Below are 18,413 nucleotides of genomic sequence, written 5' to 3'. Positions count from 1 at the left end.
CGGGAGGCAGCACACTCACTCGCTGCCATGTGGCCCCACTATGAGTTGTTTAACACATCGTTAGTCACTATGTGCAAATCAGGTCAAGTGAGTCTACTCTTAATTATGAATGTCCCAAACACCTAAAAATGGCTATGTTTTTGAAAATGAAAGCTTGTGCTTATCAATTCATTTCCTTTTACTTCTTTTCAAAAATGAACATGCATATCCAGCCTTGCAAATAGCTACATGGCCATAATCAGATGCCATACCATTCCCTACCCCCCTCATATGGCAGAGATGCTTATCTGGATCCAGTAGAAGTGATATGGACTCCACAGCACTGGCTTCTTTAATGCAAGGCAACAATATAGTGCACATATGCATCTTTATCTCCATAGCAGTAAGGATGTGGTTAACTACCCAGAAGCAACTGTTTCTTGGCAGAGACTAAGTACATGGCTGCATATAACCACAACTGCTTTCTTTATAACTTTTGTATGCATCTTGGCTGTTAAAAGTCAGAGAAGAGGCCTTCCAGATCCTGCTAACCAATGTACTTAAAAACATACAGAAGTTTACACCTTTTCTTTAAACTAAACAGGAGCTTTCCTGCCAAAAACAGTGGGGTCATTCATAGCAAGGTTGTCCAATTATTTTAAGATGACTAAATATACAATCTCCTTGTCCTAGTCTTGTATCAATGTTTAAGTCTTGTATCACTGCATCATTATTAATGGAAATTGCATGATTGGAGAAAGCTGTCCATGGGAGATTGGTCTGCCCACAACTATTAGCCATCATTGGTAAATAGTAGTTCTAGGTCCAGAGGGCTATTGCCTTCATGTACTACATGAAACCTTCCAGGAAGCATTTGGCTGGTCACTACTGGAAACAGGATGCTGGACTAGATGAACCCCCAAGTCTCTTAATGTAGTGCCCCAGTTATGTTTTAATACATGTACTCCATACTTGTGAAGCTCATATTGCTAGATGGTGCACACTTTATGAAAGAACTGCACCTCTGCAAGATCACTTTGCATGGCAATATACATGTCTGGCCTCTAGACCACTTTCTGGAGAGTAAAGCAGCCTTGAAAACAGAGGTTGGGCATCCCTAGACTAGAACAAAAGCAGCAACACCCTGGCTAAAATAAAGGTGAGAGAACACATTCAGGCTCATTACTTCCCAAATCTTAACAACTGAACAAGTTTCGAAGTTCAGAATATTAAAAAGTCCCCTGAATAATAACTTAGGTACTTACTACTATTTTAACATACCTGGTTAGAAAGACTAATTCCTAAGGATTTATTTACAGAACCAGAAGATTGTTGCTTGGACTGCGTCTTCTTCTTCACTTGTACTTCTCTGCAAATAGTTTCTAATGATAATTGAGATGAAGTAGTAACTGAACCAGGTTGTAGCATCTTGGAACACCCTGTTTTTTGGCACCAAGATATGCAGCACTCCTTTTTCAAGCTGTCATTTTCTGATGCGGAAGCCCATTTACTCAAGCCTGAACCAGTTGTATCTAGATCCACATATTCCATTTTACATTCTCTACTATTCTCTACTAATGGTGTTCTTGTTCGAGCAGGACATTTTTCATTTGTTTCAAGGGTTTTTGTGCGAGTATTATCTTTTAATGTGAAAGAACAGTCAGTTGAGCCATCCAATATGAAGAGTTTCCGAGCCACAACTTTTGGATGCACAGCCTTCATTGTCATATAAACTCCATTATCTGGACAGTCCTTTTTCTCTGACCTAGCTCCTCTGAAAAAGGCATCAATTATATGGTTCCGGTTCGATGGTGGGAATGGCAACTTCTTCCTTTTATTTGGCTTTGGAGAATACAATTTTTTTCTAGGATGCTCTGTACACGAGTCTGGAAACTCAGTTTTCCTATCTCTTTTTTCTGGAGAACACAACACAGTTCTGTCTTGATCAACAAATTTAAAAGGAAAGAAACTTGGTGAGTAATCATGCACAATCATCATAACCTCATGGCAACAGAAGATAGACAGGAGGCAACCTTACCCTCTGGATCTCAGCAAGCTATTGAAATTTTGCAAGAAGTTTTGAAATTTGTTCTAATATGTGTATCAGGACAAATAAAAGTACTTCATCACACAGCACAAAGGTAAACTACAAGATTAATAAAGGATTGTCTAATTTGGCTAATTGCTGGAGGTGCAATGCAGCTAATGCTTCTTTTAAACATATGTTTTGGCAATGTCCAGTAGTTGCTTCTTTTCGGGAGGTTATTACATGGATAAATTTTGTACTGGAACAGTCTTTAATATTCGCTGATGTACATGCTCTTTTAAGTTACTTACCAGCTTCATGGAAATTAATTAATGGTCAGCATAACTGGTGACCATTCATTAAAAATAAATTCTCCATGCCCTTTTGACAGCTAAAAGACAGATAGTACAACACTGGAAAGATAAACACTCACCTCCCAGAATGCAATGGATTGAGAACCTTACAACACTTCTAACATTTGAATAGGTGGCATATAAGACGCCTGCAGCTGCTTCCAAACCAAGTAGAGAATTGTTCAATTTTCACAAATCTAGATTTTTTCATAGTTGTGTCATGTGAGATAAGACCATAGTAAGTTGTAGAAGAACTTCACAAGAACTTTTTTTAAAAAGTTCTGGTTACCTTGTTTTAGAACTGGTTTGAAGAAGGCAGTAATGCACTGGTTTCTGTAAGAGGAAAAAACCTCAAGGTCATGAAAAATGTAGATGCCTAAATGTGATGTTTTGATAGATGGTATTTTGTATCAACAATCTAGTACCTTAGTGGTCGTCAACCTGTTTGGCAAGTGTGCCACAAGTCAAATATACGAGAGTATGCCACACTTCAGCATGCACTACAGCCTCCACACACTCCTAACACATGCCCCTGAGGTAGTTTTCCTTCTAGTTTATCGAGTAAGTACCGGAGAAGCAGACAGAGGTGTAGACTGACCACCCATGTTGGCATTAAGTACAAAACCATTTATTGTACCCCACCATCATGTCTTACAGTGAGCTCATGCAAAGGCCCCGATCTGTAACCACACTTGAGTCTAGCCCACTGTTTCCCAAACTTCCTATATTGGAGCTACTTCCCAATTAGAAATTGGAGGCACACTTCAGTCATACATCTGAAAAGCAGAGTAGCAGTAAGAATTGAGGTCTGTAAGAGTAAGACTTACCTGCATCCAGATAGCCCACCCATGTGTGTGGGTGAGTCAGTCTGTGTGTCTCACTGTTCTCAGTGTGCTTCCTGATTGGAAGGAGGCAAGCACAGAGTAGTGACTCAAAGCAGAATTAGCTGCATTCATAGAAAACCGCCCTCTGTGAAGATATGCTTCACGGTTTCAGCCTTGGTTCCTTCCTGTCAGCCTCCTCTGAAGGCAGATAATTTTGCTTTGTCTGTGCAGCAAGGATGACTTAGTGACTCAAACACACACAACGCAGAGATGTGGCGGAATTACCCCAGCAGAGACTGACTGGAGGGAAGCAAGGCCAGAGCAGTAAATCATGTGTCGGGAAGCCTCTTCCATAGGTGGATTTGGGGCTCAAAGTCCAATTAACTTATTTGACTTATTTCTCATGGTACACTAAGAGTTCTCCCATAACAGACTAGTGTGCCTTTGCATACAGTTTGAGAATTATTTGTCTCAATTCTTTAAAAATAAAAGCATATAAAACTATACACACTTTACTTTCTCTTTCCTCCAGAAGCTTCCTTTGTTTTACAAACGCCAAGTTTGTATCCTCACTTAACCAAGATGCACTGATTTTTCATGGAGACTCAGACCCAGGGCTCCTTGTGTTTATTCTTTTGTATGCCTTAAAGCTGTGTAATTCAGAACTAGTGTGTGAACTTGGAAGGTTATGATTTAGAGGTTTCTATGTGAAAAGGCATCTGCAGCAGTCTGTTTCAAGAAGACTTGACCTTACTTTTGCAGGAAGACTCCCCTAACTCTAGATGTGTGGGGCTGATAGTTACACCATGAATAAGAAAAAAACTTTTATGCATGCTCAAGGCCCTGCTACTTTGCACATTCTTGGGCTCAGCACTGGGATTAAAATGAGTTATGGTTGTGTCCTAGCAAACCTGGTTTAAATAACCCTGGTGAATGGTGAAATGGGGACATTCATCTTCAGCCACAGAGTCCTACAAGACATTGTAAGATGCAAGTTAAGTAGATTAATTTATCTGGTCTTTTTGCAGAGAGAATATGGGAAAATTGCACCTTTAAAATGAACAGTAGAAATAATGGTATAAAGTGCTAAAAATGTTTTCCATTTAAAAAAAGATCTTCCAATTCCTCAGTAGCTGTTTTGTTCTCCATACATGCTTTAGAGTATTTTATATCCATATGTTAAGCAGATAGGTCAACAATATTTTGTAGGCTAGGATCATTTGGGTGTGTTCAAGGCTACTAGAGAGATCAAACATTCATCTCCATCCTTTCCCCAGGTATTCTACTCAAACAGCCCTTTAAAGTTAAAACAGTGACAAACATCATGAAGGCTACTCCCTCCTCCAGCAACAGTACTCCACTATTTTGTTAAACATTTTGCTTTTTAAAATTATTTCATTCTTTGCAGGCTGCGCAATCCCCACTCCAGAATGCATCCCCCTTGATTTTTACAAAAAGTAGCAAATACACTTACAAAAAAATCCTCTACAGCAAAATTAAGACTTTGCAGCAAAACTAGCCTCTAAATACATGGTGATGAAGGATTGCATATAGAAACACAGAACATAAAATCAGTTTTAACATCTAGGAGGGCTGATTTCTTTTGAAATGGATACTGATTTTATAGCTCTGATCAAGAAATATTTGGATTACCATTATGTCTTGCTCTTCGGTCTGCTCAAACACAAGTGTTCTCTCATGAAACAAGCTATGGAGATCTCCCTTACTCAAGGACAGCCACAAGTTCTCCATAACACATTCGAGTTCTTTATTCTAATGTAATCATGGATGGCTTTCTGTGTCCCCACCCTGCTCCTTCAGGTATAGTTATACAACAGTAGACTTTGCTTTTGGTCTGTATTTGGAACCAAATGCAGTAATAATCTTGGGAAAACACATTCCAGTTCTAAAATCTGTACTGAAAATGTTCTAATCACTGCTAGATTTCAAACAATAAGCTTCTTTTTTCCCTCTAGAGTGTCTCCAGTTGGCAAGTCCCTCATTAAAAGCCAATTAGTGTAATTAGGTAGGCTACCACTTCATGGCAACAACTCTTTTGCTTTCTCTTATCCCTTGCTTTAAAGAGGAACAGTTTAGTGTTTCAGTGTATAGTGGCAATGGGGAAAAAGCCCTGTTGAACATTCTTTCTTATACCCTTATAACAGTTTCAATCATCTTTCTCCCATTTGACTACTATCTTAATGCTTTTACACATCTGTCTTTGATCATTCTCCTAATATGCTGTTTCTTTTACATAAAAAACCAACCAAGGTATATGTCAATTGGAGTTTACCAGAAAGTCTGAATAACCAGGAGTCTGAAGATAAGCAATTAAACAAAAATGAGAAACTGCAGTTGCCTTTTAGGATACTGATTTGCCCCTGTCAAAAAGTATTGGTTAGAATATGGACTGAGACCTCAGACTCTACCTCCCAAAGAATAAAATTAATGGGGATGGAAGCTGTGCATGTGCGGTGTAAATTAACTTTCACTCCAGTCCATCTCAACTAGGTATTTGGAGGTTAATCTACACAACTTTAATCTACACACCTTGAATTGAAGAGCCTAGCTTAGACAATGATCACTATCCAGAGACAGAAGTGAGGCAAAAACTATGCTTGCCTTACACCAGTCTCAAATACATCTAGCTAAATCTGTATGTGGTTCCACATTGTATATGAGTGCAGAGAATAAAGTTTTAGCAGTAACAGAAATATTGTTACTGTTAACTTAATCCTGAGTATCAATATTAAGACTCAAACTGGCTGGGGGAATGCTGGGAGTTGTAGGACTTTTCCTGTCTAAACGTGCATATTCACATATCTAAGGTGGTCTTATAAATCAGAGAATTAAAGCATAAGGAACTCACCTATTTCTTTATGATTGCCTTTAATAATCTGATGTTTCAAAGTCCATGGTTTTAGAATAACTCTTCACCACGCTTTGCAGCGTGCTATGTGCAAAATTAGTTTCACTTTCCAGAAAGGGAAGTGATGCGAATACAGTTATGATCACTCCTTGCCATTACACAAATATCTCAATAGACCAGACAGCTCTAGGAAGCTCAAAATTTGCATACTTGCAACAAACGCTTTTAACAGTACCACCTTGCCTATATTGTTTTTCTTTTTCCAAGCCTGTACTAAAAAAGAGGAATTACAAAAACAAAGAAGTGTAATATTGTATGTGAGAGCTTGGAGTTGTCTCCATTACTGAAGAAATGGCAGAGTTAATTTTAATTGGTGCTAAGAATTCTTTTTAACAACAGATCCTCTTGTAGTTCCAGGCACGTTACTACGTGCTACCATTTCCACACAGGCTGGAACTCAGATTTTCCTGGCAGACCAAGTGTGTATTTCATAAATACAAAACAATAGATTACATTTTTTGTACAGTTAAGCCGTGGGAAGAGCCAGCCATTGGAGAACCTTCTAGATTATAGAATCAAGACGATGAAATTTGAGAGATTAATCTATACAAATACACCAGCACAGGATTCAAACATAGCACAAAGGACTGCATTCAAAAAGAAAAACATCAGCAACCCCCCCACCCATGAAAGAGCTTTCCACTCAAACACAAAGCTGATCTCTACGTCTAGTGCAACACTTCCATGCTACGTTTACCTAATCCTCCTTTCTAGGTGCTGCTTAGGCCCTATTATGGGATCTTCCCCAGAGCTCCATCTCAACTCTGGTCCCGGTACTACCAGAACTATGGCCCACTATGGGTCACCTCATGCTAAGGAGGGTCTCGTTGCATACAGTGTTCTATTAAGAATGGAAAGGGGTGTGGGGAGCAACACGCCAGTGTCTACAAAATAAAAGCAAGTCAAAAGAATATCCCTCACAAGTAGAGATGACTAAGAGTTAAGATGCCACAGCCTCTTTTTCGATAACAGTATTGGACACAAAACGAACAGCCATACAAAAATAGAGGTTTTTTTTAAAAGAACTAAATTGGAAAATTAACGTAAGTTATTGGAACCAAATGAAATCTATATGCCAATTTTTAGGTATTCCAGTATGAACATTCATTTCTTTGCTAAAATAAGTAACTTACTGCTCAAATTGGCTCCTAAAATAACATCCAAAAGAAAGCTGAGGTGGACATAAGAAGTTATAAGGCCATCAGCCTAACCTCTAAATTTCTATAAAGCATTAAGGTTTGACTTGTCAAACAAATAAACAAGTGCTGCTGAAGACAAATCAGCATAGCTTCTGCAAAGAAACCACACCAGCCTTTCAGAATTCTCCAAGTGTCAAACAAAACACGTGGAAAGGCAATCCAGTAACATACTCTAAGCTTTTGACCAAGTCCCTCAAAAGCTCCAAGTTATCAAACCAGCTGATAAATTCTAGTTTACCAATTTTACACTTGAGTCTCCTTTTGATGTTCTTTTGCTAAAGAACAGTAAGAGAGTTTTCCAAGAAACTGAAATGTTCTACAACTAATTTCAGAATAAACTGAGGAAGCAATCCCATGTCCCCTAGACAGTGTCTGGGGGACATAGGATTTTTCAGATTCCTGGCTCTGCGTTTGAAGACAGGGATCCAAGTTGAAGACAGGGATCTACCGTGCTCTCCACCCCCTCCTTCTTGTAGCCAGCTTGGAGAGAACCACGCCAGCTGCCTCTCTATGCTTGGTAAATGGAGTGTGGAGGTGGGCAAAAGCAAGTGTTCCTGGGGGCAGGAAGGGGAAGAGGGTGTGGCGGCTGGCTGACGCCTTTTCCTATCGCCACCACAGCCCCCTTCCCTCCCCCTCTCCCTCCCTGAAACCTCCACTAGATAGGCTAAATCACCTGTCTAATTAGAATGCAGTGCGGAAAGCACAAAGTGCCTCCCTCTCTGCACAGGATACTTGTAAGCCTCCAAGTTCGAGGGCTTATGAGTACCCAGTGCACAACCCATAGGATTGCGATCTAATACTGTTGTGTTACCTGAAAGACTAACAAATTTAGTATGGCATAAGCTTTTGTGGACTATGCCATTATAAATGTGCCAAAAGATTGTTTTTCTGCAACAGAGTAACATGGCTACCCATCTGAAAATAAAGTCAGAATGTTCCCTTTTTATGTCAGAATGTGTCCATTTACTACTCTGCATAGAACAGCAACACTGAAGGACAGCAGCAGTTCTGCAACAAGAGAACAGAGAGAGACTCCAATGTGAAACTGCTAAATCTACACATATTTGTTTGGGACCTAGAAGCCAAGGTCTTTCTCCCATCCCACTACAGGTATTACATTAGCATAGCAAGGCTAGGGAGAAGTTGTTTTCACCAATTACTGCTGTTGTGAATGGTCAACGTGTTTGTATTGTTTATGTTTTAGCTTTGCATAGAATTTTAAGGTTGCAGTGTTTGTATTTCATAGTCTTCCAGGCCCCACTGTCTATAACTTTTCTGCATGTATATACCTCTATATGTATATGTATATCTCGTGTGTGTGTGTGTGTGTGTGTATCAGATGCATCTGATGTAATAGGCTCTAGTTCACAAAACCTTATGCTATGATAAAACTGTTTATTAAAACTGCCACAAGACACCTTTTAGAAGACACCATCAACGTTAGTTTATTTGCATTAGCTAGTGGTCATCAGAAATTCTTCCTAAAAGCACAACTGCATACAATAGTTAAACCAGTAAAATACCAGAACCATTACATCACCTGATATCCAGCCCAAGAACAGTGACATTGTAGTTCCTTAGAGCTGGTTTGTGTTTACTCCTCTATTTACATGAATTCCAAAATCTTTGTATGAGCATTTCTGAACTTGTACAAAGTTTCTTCCTCCTAAAAGGAAAGGCATCTTTTTTCTTTTCTTTTTTTAAAGGACCCATGGGCAAATGTCACTGTCCGGAATGCTTTTTTGCCTGTCTGGCCCTGTTGTGAAAATGTACATCCTGCACCTCAACCTTCGTCTGCTTAGGATGGCAGTGTCTCCAGATAATACAACTGCCTGAGATACTGGTTGGGGTCATATGGCAGGCAGTTGCTTGACTGTCTCTTAAAAAAAAATGAACAACCAACAGTGTACCTTTACCATTTCCTAGCAATTTACCTGTCATGTTTCAAGCACAATTATTTTGAACTAAGTTCCACTGAAGCCAATGAAAACAATGGAAATTCCAAAAAGTGTCCATAAGCTTTCAGCACAAATCTTACTTCTGCTAATTAGAAGGACATTGTTCCCCTTTCTAACTAGGCCTGAGCTCTGCAAGCCTGGGTCATCTCTCCCCAACCTGCTTCATTGTCCTCTCAGTGAAAAAGCTCGGTGGAATAGTGCACTGAGGACATTTATGGTGCTGTTTAAATAAGTAAAAAAAGAAAAGAAAGACCACTCACCCGTGGCATGAACAAATGGTCACTTCTGAAGATCCTTCCCTACTCATAGGAAAAGCCCTGCTGGACCATATTGTTTAGGTCCTGTTGTTGGGCCAAGGTGCACTGGGAAAATTAAGGGCCTGTGAAGGTCTGGGTTTCTCTGAACTAACATTTGGAACTATGGTTCACAATGCAGCTGTGACTGTACTTTCCAGTTTAAAACTAAGAGAAGGGAAGCTGGCCTCATTTTTTGGCAGAGATCTAAATCTGGGCAGATTTATGATGATTGGTAGATCTTATTTGGCCAAGAGGCCTATCTGATACGTGGCAAAGAACCCTAATTAAAACTAACATGAGCTCATATGTTTTACTGTTAATGGACACTCAGTTTTGTTGCTCCCAATTAAATTTTAAACTACAAAGGAAGTTTCAAAGTATTTTGGCCTGGTCATTAATCAAGTACAAAGAGTGGATATTTTTAATTGGAATAGAAATGTTCAAACTGGCTAAGATAAACATTAACTGGAATGAAAAATGGAACAGAGTAATATACATTTTCATTTTGGACAAAGGCATTTTACCTTCCGCTCCTCTCAATCTAGCTTTTATACACTAAGACCCAGTTCAGATGATCAAAAAACCCATGATTAACAAACCATGGGTTGGTTGTGAGCTCTTACGCACAAGCAAGCTAGTTCCTGCCCACTTGCCCAAAACAACTCCATTCCTGTGTTGTGGTCTTAACATGTGAACCCAGCACTCTTGAGTTGTTTAGGTTTAAACAACCCTGAGTTTTAACCCAACAACAAATCATGAGTTAAAACTCTGGACTGTTTAAATCTAAAAAGCCAGGTTCGCACATCACAACAACCCTGGAACAGGGTGTTCTTGGGTTGTTTCAGAAAGCAAAAGCAAGTGGGACAAAAGCAATGCTTGCTCATGCCCACAAACAACCCATGGTTTGTTAACCACAGGTTGTTTGTTCATCTGAACCGAGACTATTTGTTGGCAGGGAGACTGAACTTTGGATGCATTTTTCTTACACAGACTATTACATTGACACAAATGAAAAAAAGTTCATTTTTGCTGGGTCTTTTAATTATCCATGTATAATTTATGGCTCTGCACCTGAAATCTTCTCCTGATAATGAATCTGCTTATCAATTGTCCCAAGTAAAAATGAGACAAAGACCAAGTTACAAAGTGACCTGGTTTGGATGGCACCCGCGGGCACCAGGTTGCATATGCAATCCCCCCTCTGGGTTGTTATGTTGCAAACCTAGCAAATGTGGGCTATGCAAGGGTTAAACAACCCTCACATATCCCACGCTCACTGGGTTTGAAGGACACAACAACCCCCAAGCAGGGGTTGCATATTCAAAATGGCAGCCGCACCCCCACACACACCACAGTCTCACCATGGGTTAAATAACCCACAGTGGCCTGTTGTGTCATGCAAACCGGCCCGGTATCTTGATTTGGATATCAATACATAACTAATATTAACTGATGTGACAAACCAGTATGTCTGGACCTCCAACCCTGCAAGGTAGGATAGGCTGCAAAACACCCTTTCACTGTCACCCACGTATTTATGGGTTCTTCACAATTCGGAATAGTGATGCTCAAGAGAATGGAGTAATGGAAAACCAAAGGAATTGCAGGGAAAGTTTCTAACTTTTGGAGAAACAGAGGTGCAAAAGCAGGTGAGCATCCAAGATGAACCCAAGAACGAGAATAATCTCAGGATGCTAGACAAGGCTTTATTATTGAAAAGCCCAATGCATTTTGGGATCTTTCTTGTTATAATGCCTTCTTCGGGGGGGCTGTAACAAGAACAATAATAAAATGAGGTAGGACAACACCGAAATGCAATATTTATTTTCTTTAAAAAAAATAAAAACCTTGGACCAGCCTATGTTGCCCCTGTGCCAGAAAGTCTTTGCAAGTAAAAATCGCACAGCAGAGATGAAGCGCTAGATCCAATGTCGGCCCTACTTTGAGAAGACCCATTGAGTGAATGGGTGACACTGACACTGGAAACAATCCTAAGGTTCTAGCCCAGCCAGGCTACCCCTTGCTGTGATAAGCTGTTGACTTACAGGGAGTTCTCTTTACACTGAGAACTGCATTCACAAGTGGGATCCCCCGTTTCACCTCAGACCTCTCCCACCCCATTCTGCTAGGTGCGCAGAGCAGACCGTGCTGCGTGCACGCCCACAGGCTCCGGCGCGGCGGCACCGCCACATAAAGCTCTGGGAGCGCGTCTAGAGCCCCTCGGCCCCGCGTCCGTCACATGAAAAGCGATGCGCGGTGGGGGTCCTCCCCTTCCGTACCTGCTCTCCGCGGCGCTTTCTCCCCGGCCCACCGGTTTGCAAGGGCGGCCGGGGGGGTCGCGGAGGAGCCGAGCGGGCTACAGCCGTCTGCCCCGCTGCCGTTGCTGCTACTGAGGTACTGGGTCATGTCCCCAGAGAGCGCCGCTCGCCTCGACCTCTGGGCTCCGACTGACGCACATAGAACCCCCCAGGCGTTCCAGTCTCCATAATACGGCACTACCGGTCGTGGGGCAAGACGGGCGCAGAATTCTAAAGGAGGCGCTTCGATTGGTTGGGCTGGGGGGCGGGCGCTCTCGTCCATAGGCTAACGTAGGCGCTGCGGGCAGGATGGGGAACCCAAGCGTTCCTTCGGATTGGCTGCTGGGGCAGGCGGCATTCAAAGCGTACACAGAGCTCCCGCCCCATTACGTCACCGGTTCTTTGGCTCCCTCCGGGGGATATGCCGCGAAGCGGGAGACGGGGAAGAAGCGTTAATCTGGGATCTTTGGCGCCCTCGCCTCGCGGCGCGCCTGATTGGCTAGTAAGAAGGCGCGCGGGTGGAAGGATGGGTGGGTGGCCGGCTCTCGCGCGCCCGCGGGATGAGCCGGCTTTGGAAAAGCGGAAGCAAGCCGCGCGCGGACGTGGGCGGCGTGGAGCTGGCGCGAAGTGCTTCTGGGAGCGGCTGCGGTCCCTCAGGTAGTCGCCCAGCGGCAGCGTTTTGAGCACGCTCCGGGAGAGAGCGGAGGACAGGAAGGCCTGGCGTGCTACGGTCCGTGGGGTCACGAAGAGTCGGACACGACTGAACAACCGGACAGCAACAATATCTGTCGTAATGAGAAATTATTTTCCGAATGCCAGAAACGTTGCATTTAACGAACCTTGTTACCGCCTATAACAGACGTGTGAATTCATGGGGGGGAGGGGTCTGGCTGGCAGTTGCCCCCAAACCCAGACGCCGGCAACTACGAGCGCAATCCTGTGCATGTTTAGAAGTTCCAGTAGCCAGGAAGTGCAGCTGCCACTTCCAGCCGCGCTCTGGGCCAGCGGACCCAATCCTAGCTACACTGCCCACCTGTTCCTTGTAGCTGCTTTTGCCCTAGGCTTGCTTGAGTGGGCAGCCGATCTGAGGAAGCCCCCGCAGCACCACCGCCTCCATGTGCTTGCTGTCTGGTTCTGGGTGGCAGAATGGGGGGAATTCCTTCCCATCCGACAAGAAATGCTAAGATGCACTATTTGTCGATAGGAGTCCAAACTGGTGAGGGTTCAGCTATTTGAGGATGGTAACCGTTGATTTAAAAAAAGTGTCAAGACCTGCCCTACACGAAGTTCAGGAAGTAATTACACTTTAAACATGGAAAGAATTATTGACAAATTTAAGGATGCTTCTAGGCAAGGCTGCCATTCAATTCTGTGAATGTGTAAAATTCTGTGAATGAATGTCAATTCATTCACAGAATTTTACATGGGTCCAGAGGACATTGTCCTCCATTCATAACCCCCTTGTGTTTTCCAAGTGCATCTTCAAAGTTTTTTTGTATTGCAGAAAAATCAGTTATGGAAGAAAAGATGGGAAAGCTGCACAATGCTTTCTAATAGTGCTAGGATCCTTCAGTCTGGAAGTACCCCAACAGTAAAGATTTGCTGTTATTCACTGTGAATACCCCTGTAAAAGAAAGGTTTGTGGTCAGTGTGGTGTAGTGGTTAGAGTGTTGGACTGGGGAGGCCAAAGATCAGGTCTCTGCTTGGCATTAAGCTCATGGGATGACTTTATGTATTACATTTATACCCCGCCTTTTTTCTTCCTGAAGGAACCCAAGGCAGCATACATAATCCTCTCCTCTCCATTTTAGCCTCACAACAACAGAAAGCTAAGAAGCTAAGAAAGGCAGGTTGGTGGATGAGACCTTCGGAGATATAATAGCAGTGTCCCACTCCATGGGTGACAGCTCCTCTGTGGTCACAGAGAATACGGGTCTCGGGGAAGGAGGGTGTCATTCTGAGGAAGAGGGAAATGATCCTGTAGGAGGAATGCATTCCTTGGAAGATCAGCAAATATCTTCTCACACCAAGGATGTGCCTCTGGGGGGTAGGGGGGCTTGTCATAGTGGGAGACTCAATCATTAGACAATTGGGTTTGTGATGGGGGTGTAGACCGCATGGAAAATTGCCTGCCTGGTGCGAAGGTTGCGGATATCATGTGCCATCTACATAGCCTAGTAGATAGTGCCAAAGTGGAGTCCATATTGGTACCAACAGCGTGGGGAAATGTAGTTGTGAGGTCCTAGAGGCCAGATTTAGGTTGCTGGGTAGGAGGTTGCAAGTTGGCTTTCTCTGAAATGCTACCTGTTCCATGTGCAGGGCCAGCTAGATAGGCGAAGCTGCGAAGTCTCAATGCGTGGATGGGATGGTGATGCAGGGAGGAGGGGTTCAGATTTGTTAGGTACTGGGGAACAAGTCGGGCCTGTACAAGAGGGATGGGTTCCACTTGAACCAAAATGGAACCAGACTGCGGGTGCTAAACATAAAAAAAAGTGGCACAGCAGCTTCTAAACTAAATCCTAGGGGAAAGCTGACAGGAGCTGGGAAGCATCCGGTTCGGGTTAAATCATCCCAAATGGATAAGGATGAAAATGTTTTTGATTGCCCAAATGTAGAAGGGGAGGAAATAGGCTATTAATATATGGTGGAACATGATAGCCAATCAAAGATGCCTAAGTGCCATAGCAAAAGATGCATATGCCAGAGACATCTGGGGAGGGACACGGTGTATAGGTGTTTCTATGCAAATGCTAGAAGCCTCCGAGCCGAAAAGAGAGTTGGGGTGCTTGGTTTTAAAGGAGAGCTGGGGTGCTTGGTTTTAAAGGAGAACCAGGATATAGTGAGCATTATGGAGATTTGGTGGAATGAAGAGAACCAGTGGGATAGGGTCATCTCTGGATATAAACTCTACAGGTAGGACAGGGACGGGGTGTCCTAGGGGAGGTGCTGCTCTGTATATCAAAGAGGGCATAGTGTCGAGCAGACTAGAACACCTAAAGGGTGCAGACTCTTTCACAGAAGTGCTGTGGATGAAAATATCGGGTTCCAAAACTAATTTAGTGCTAGGAACATGCTATCATCCCCCAGTCCAGATTGCTCAGGGTGACCTTGAGGTGGAAAAGGAAATCAGGGGCCCCTCCAAATGAGTAAGTGTTATAATAATGGGTGACTTCAGTTACCCTGACATTGACTGGATAAATGCATGTTCCAGTCACAGCAAAGAGGTTAAATTTCTTGATGCCCTAAACGACTTTGTCCTAGAACATGGTCATGGAACCAACCAGAGGGGAGGTGACCCTGGATTTAATCATAAGTGGCATTGCCCAAGACCTAGCACAAGATGTATATGTTGTTGAACCAATTGGAAACAGTGTTGCCCAGGAAGTCCAACACAGTCACATTTGACTTCAAAAGAGGAAACTTCTCTAAAATGAGGGAACTGGTGAAAGAGAATTTGAAAGGGGGAGTCAAGAGAGTTAAATCCCTTCAAAATGCTTGGAGGTTACTCAAAACCACAATAATAGAAGCTCAACTAAAATGTAAACCACAGGTTAGGAAAGATAGCACCAAGTCCAAGAGGTCACCGGCATGGTTAACGAGTAGTGCCAAGGAAGCTGTTAGAGAAAAGAGGACTTCCTTCAGAAAATGGAAGTCTTGCCCAAAGGAGGAAAACAAAAGGGAGCACAAGCTTGCACAAAGGTAATGCAAGTAAATGATAAGAGATGCAAAAAGCATTTTAAAGAGCATATTGCTAACAATATCAACTCCAACAAGAAAGAATTCTTTTAATATATCAGGAGCAGGAAGCCAGCTAAGGAGGCAGTTGGACCTCTGGATGACAATGGAGCTAAAGGAGGACAAGGAGACTGCAGAGAAGCTGAATGAATTCTTCTCCTCTGTCTTCAGTGCAGAAGATATAGGACAGATACCTATGCCTGAACTGATGTTTTCAAGAAGGGAGTCTGAGGAACTGAGGCAAATAGTGGTGACAAAAGATGAAGTTCTCAACCTTATTGACAAATTGAAAGTAAATAAATCACCAGGCCTAGATAGTATCCATCCTAGAGTTCTTAACTCAAATATGCAATTGCTGATCTTCTAACCAAAATCTACAACGTGTTCCTAAAATCAGCCTGTGTACCCGAGGACCGGAAGATGGCCAAAGTGTGAAGGTTTCAGGCCTACAGAGGCAATGGGGAAAAGGATTGGGCTTAGAGGCCTGAAGCTTTCTGTTGGGAGGGGGTAACCCTGAGAGGAGTAATTTCATTTCTCTGGTTAAGTGTCAGTTTCATTTCTCCACTTAAATTTCATTTCTTCAGGTTTGAAGCCATACTTTCTCTTCTAGATCAGTAAATGGTTAAAGAAGAGAAAGCAGAGAGTAGGAATAAATGGTAAATTCTTCCAATGGAGAGATGTAAATAGTGGGGTCCCACAGGGATCTGTATTGGGAAGAATGCTTTTCGACTTGTTCATAAATGATCTGGAATTAGGAGTGAGCACTGAAATGGCCAAGGTTGCCAATGACACCAAATTATTTAGGGTGGTTAAAACAAAAAGGGATTGTGAGGAACTCCAGAAGGATCTCTCCAAACTGGGAGAATGGGCATCCAAATGGCAAATGTGGTTCAATGTAAGCAAGTGTAAAATGATGCACATTGGGGCAAAAAATCCCAAGTATAACCTGATGGGATCTGAGCTACTAGTGACCAACTAAGAAAGATATCTTGGGGCTGTGAAGGAGAGCTCGATGAAATTGTCAATCCGGTGTGTAGCTGCTGTAAAAAATGCAATTTCCATGTCAGACGTAATTAGGAAGGGAATTGAGGATAAAAATGCCAATATCATACTGCCTTTATAGAAATCTATGGTACGACCACACTTGGAATACTGTGTACGCTTCTGGTCACTGCACCTGAAAAATATATTGTAGAGCTGGAAAAAGTGCAGAAAAAGACAACTAAAATGATCACGGGGCTGGAGCAACTTCCCTATGAGGAAAGGTTACAACAGCTGGGATTGTTTAGCTTGGAAAAAAGGAGGGTAAGGGGAGATATGACAGAAGTGTACAAATGTGGATGGGGAGACATTTTTCTCCCTCTCTCACAATACTAGAACCTGGGGTCATCCCATAAGCAGATTGGTGGGAGATTCAGGATAGATAAAAGGAAGTACTTCTTCACACAGCGCATAGTTAAACTATGGAATTTGCTACCACAAGATGTAGGCTGTCTTTTTGGTGTTCAGTCGTTCAGTCATGTCCGACTCTTCGTGACCCCATGGACCATAGCAAGCCAGGCCTTCCTGTCCTGTGCTCTCTCCCGGAGTGTGCTCAAGTTCATATTCACTGCATTGGTGATGCTATCTAGCCATCTCATCCTCTGCTGTCCCCTTCTCCTTTGCCTTCAATCTTTCCCAGCATCAGGGTCTTTTCCAGTGACTTTTCTCTTCGCATTAGGTGACCAAACTATTTGAGCTTCAGCTTCATTATCTGTCCTTCCAATGAGCACTCAGGGTTGATTTCCTGTAGGATGGATGGATTTGACCTCCTTGCAGTCCAGGGGACTCGTAAGAGTCTTCTCCCGCACCACAGTTCGAAAGCATCGATTCTTCGGCGCTCAGCCTTCCTTATAGTCCAGCTCTCACAGCCATACGTTGCTACTGGGAAAACCGTAGCTTTGATTATACGGACCTTTGTCGGCAAAGTGATGTCTCTGCTTCTTACTATGCTGTCTAGGTGTGCCTTAGCTTTCCCCCCAAGGAGCAAGCGTCGTCTGTGGTGATCTTGGAGCCCAAGAAAATAAAATCTGTCACTGCTTCCATTTCTTCCCCTTCTATATGCCATGAAGTGATGGGGCCAGATGCCATGATTTTAATTTTTTTAATGTTGAGTTTCAAACCAGCTTTTGCACTCTCCACTTTCACCCTCAACAAGAGGCTCTTTAGATCCTCTTCACTTTCTGCCATTAGGGTGGTATCGTCTGCGTATCTGAGGTTGTTGATAATTCCCCTGGCAATCTTAATTCCAACCTGTGATTCATCCAACCCAGCATTTCTCATGATGTACTCTGCATATAAATTAAATAAGCAGGGCAACAATATACAGCCTTGTCGTACTCCTTTCCCAATTTGGAACCAATCAGTTGTTCCATGTCCGGTTCTTACTGTTGCTTCTTGACCCTCGTATAGGTTTCTCAGGAGACAGGTAAGGTGGTCTGGTACTCCCATCTCTAAGAATTTGCCAGAGTTTGTTGTGATCCACACAATCAAAGGCTTTAGCATAGTCAATGAAGCAGAAATAGACGTTTTTCTGGAATACTCTTGCTTTTCCATGATGCAGCGAATGTTGGTGATTGGATCTCTAGTTCCTCTGCCTCTTTGAAACCCAGCTTGTACTTCCAGTAGTTCTCGGTTCACATACTGCTGAAGCCTAGCTTGTAGGATTTTGAGCATAACCTTGCTGGCATGTGAAATGAGCGCAATTGTACGGTAGTCTGAACACTCTTTGGCGTTGCCCTTCTTTGGAATTGGAATGTAAACTGACCTTTTCCAGTC

General features: G+C 42.8%; 1 protein-coding gene across 7 annotated transcripts in view; it reads right to left on the bottom strand.

Annotated features, from left to right (window-relative positions):
* Nucleotides 1–12,061, bottom strand: part of SLF2 (SMC5/6 complex localization factor 2) — a 40,887-nt gene extending 28,826 nt beyond the window's left edge. For 2 of the 7 annotated variants that reach the window (XM_084846469.1, XM_084846470.1), the window contains exons 1-2: nucleotides 11,844–12,061; nucleotides 1,261–1,919 (exon numbers count right to left, since the gene is read on the bottom strand). In XM_084846469.1, coding sequence (XP_084702595.1) covers nucleotides 1,261–1,919; nucleotides 11,844–11,970 — 786 coding nt within the window. In that variant the 5' untranslated portion in view covers nucleotides 11,971–12,061. Of the gene's footprint in view, nucleotides 1–1,260; nucleotides 1,920–2,647; nucleotides 2,692–6,051; nucleotides 6,144–11,843 lie in introns of those variants that run through there. The other 5 variants (XM_084846471.1, XM_084846472.1, XM_084846473.1 and 2 more) reach the window with 5 other exon arrangements.
* Between the last annotated feature and the right edge of the window lie 6,352 nt (nucleotides 12,062–18,413).

The sequence above is a fragment of the Heloderma suspectum genome, chromosome 3, assembly GCF_057233095.1.
Source record: "Heloderma suspectum isolate Gila_16-S chromosome 3, 16-S_ref, whole genome shotgun sequence".
Taxonomy (NCBI): Eukaryota; Metazoa; Chordata; class Lepidosauria; order Squamata; family Helodermatidae; genus Heloderma; species Heloderma suspectum.
The sequence above is the reverse complement of the archived record's forward strand: the minus strand, read 5'-3'. Positions and strand labels throughout refer to the sequence as shown.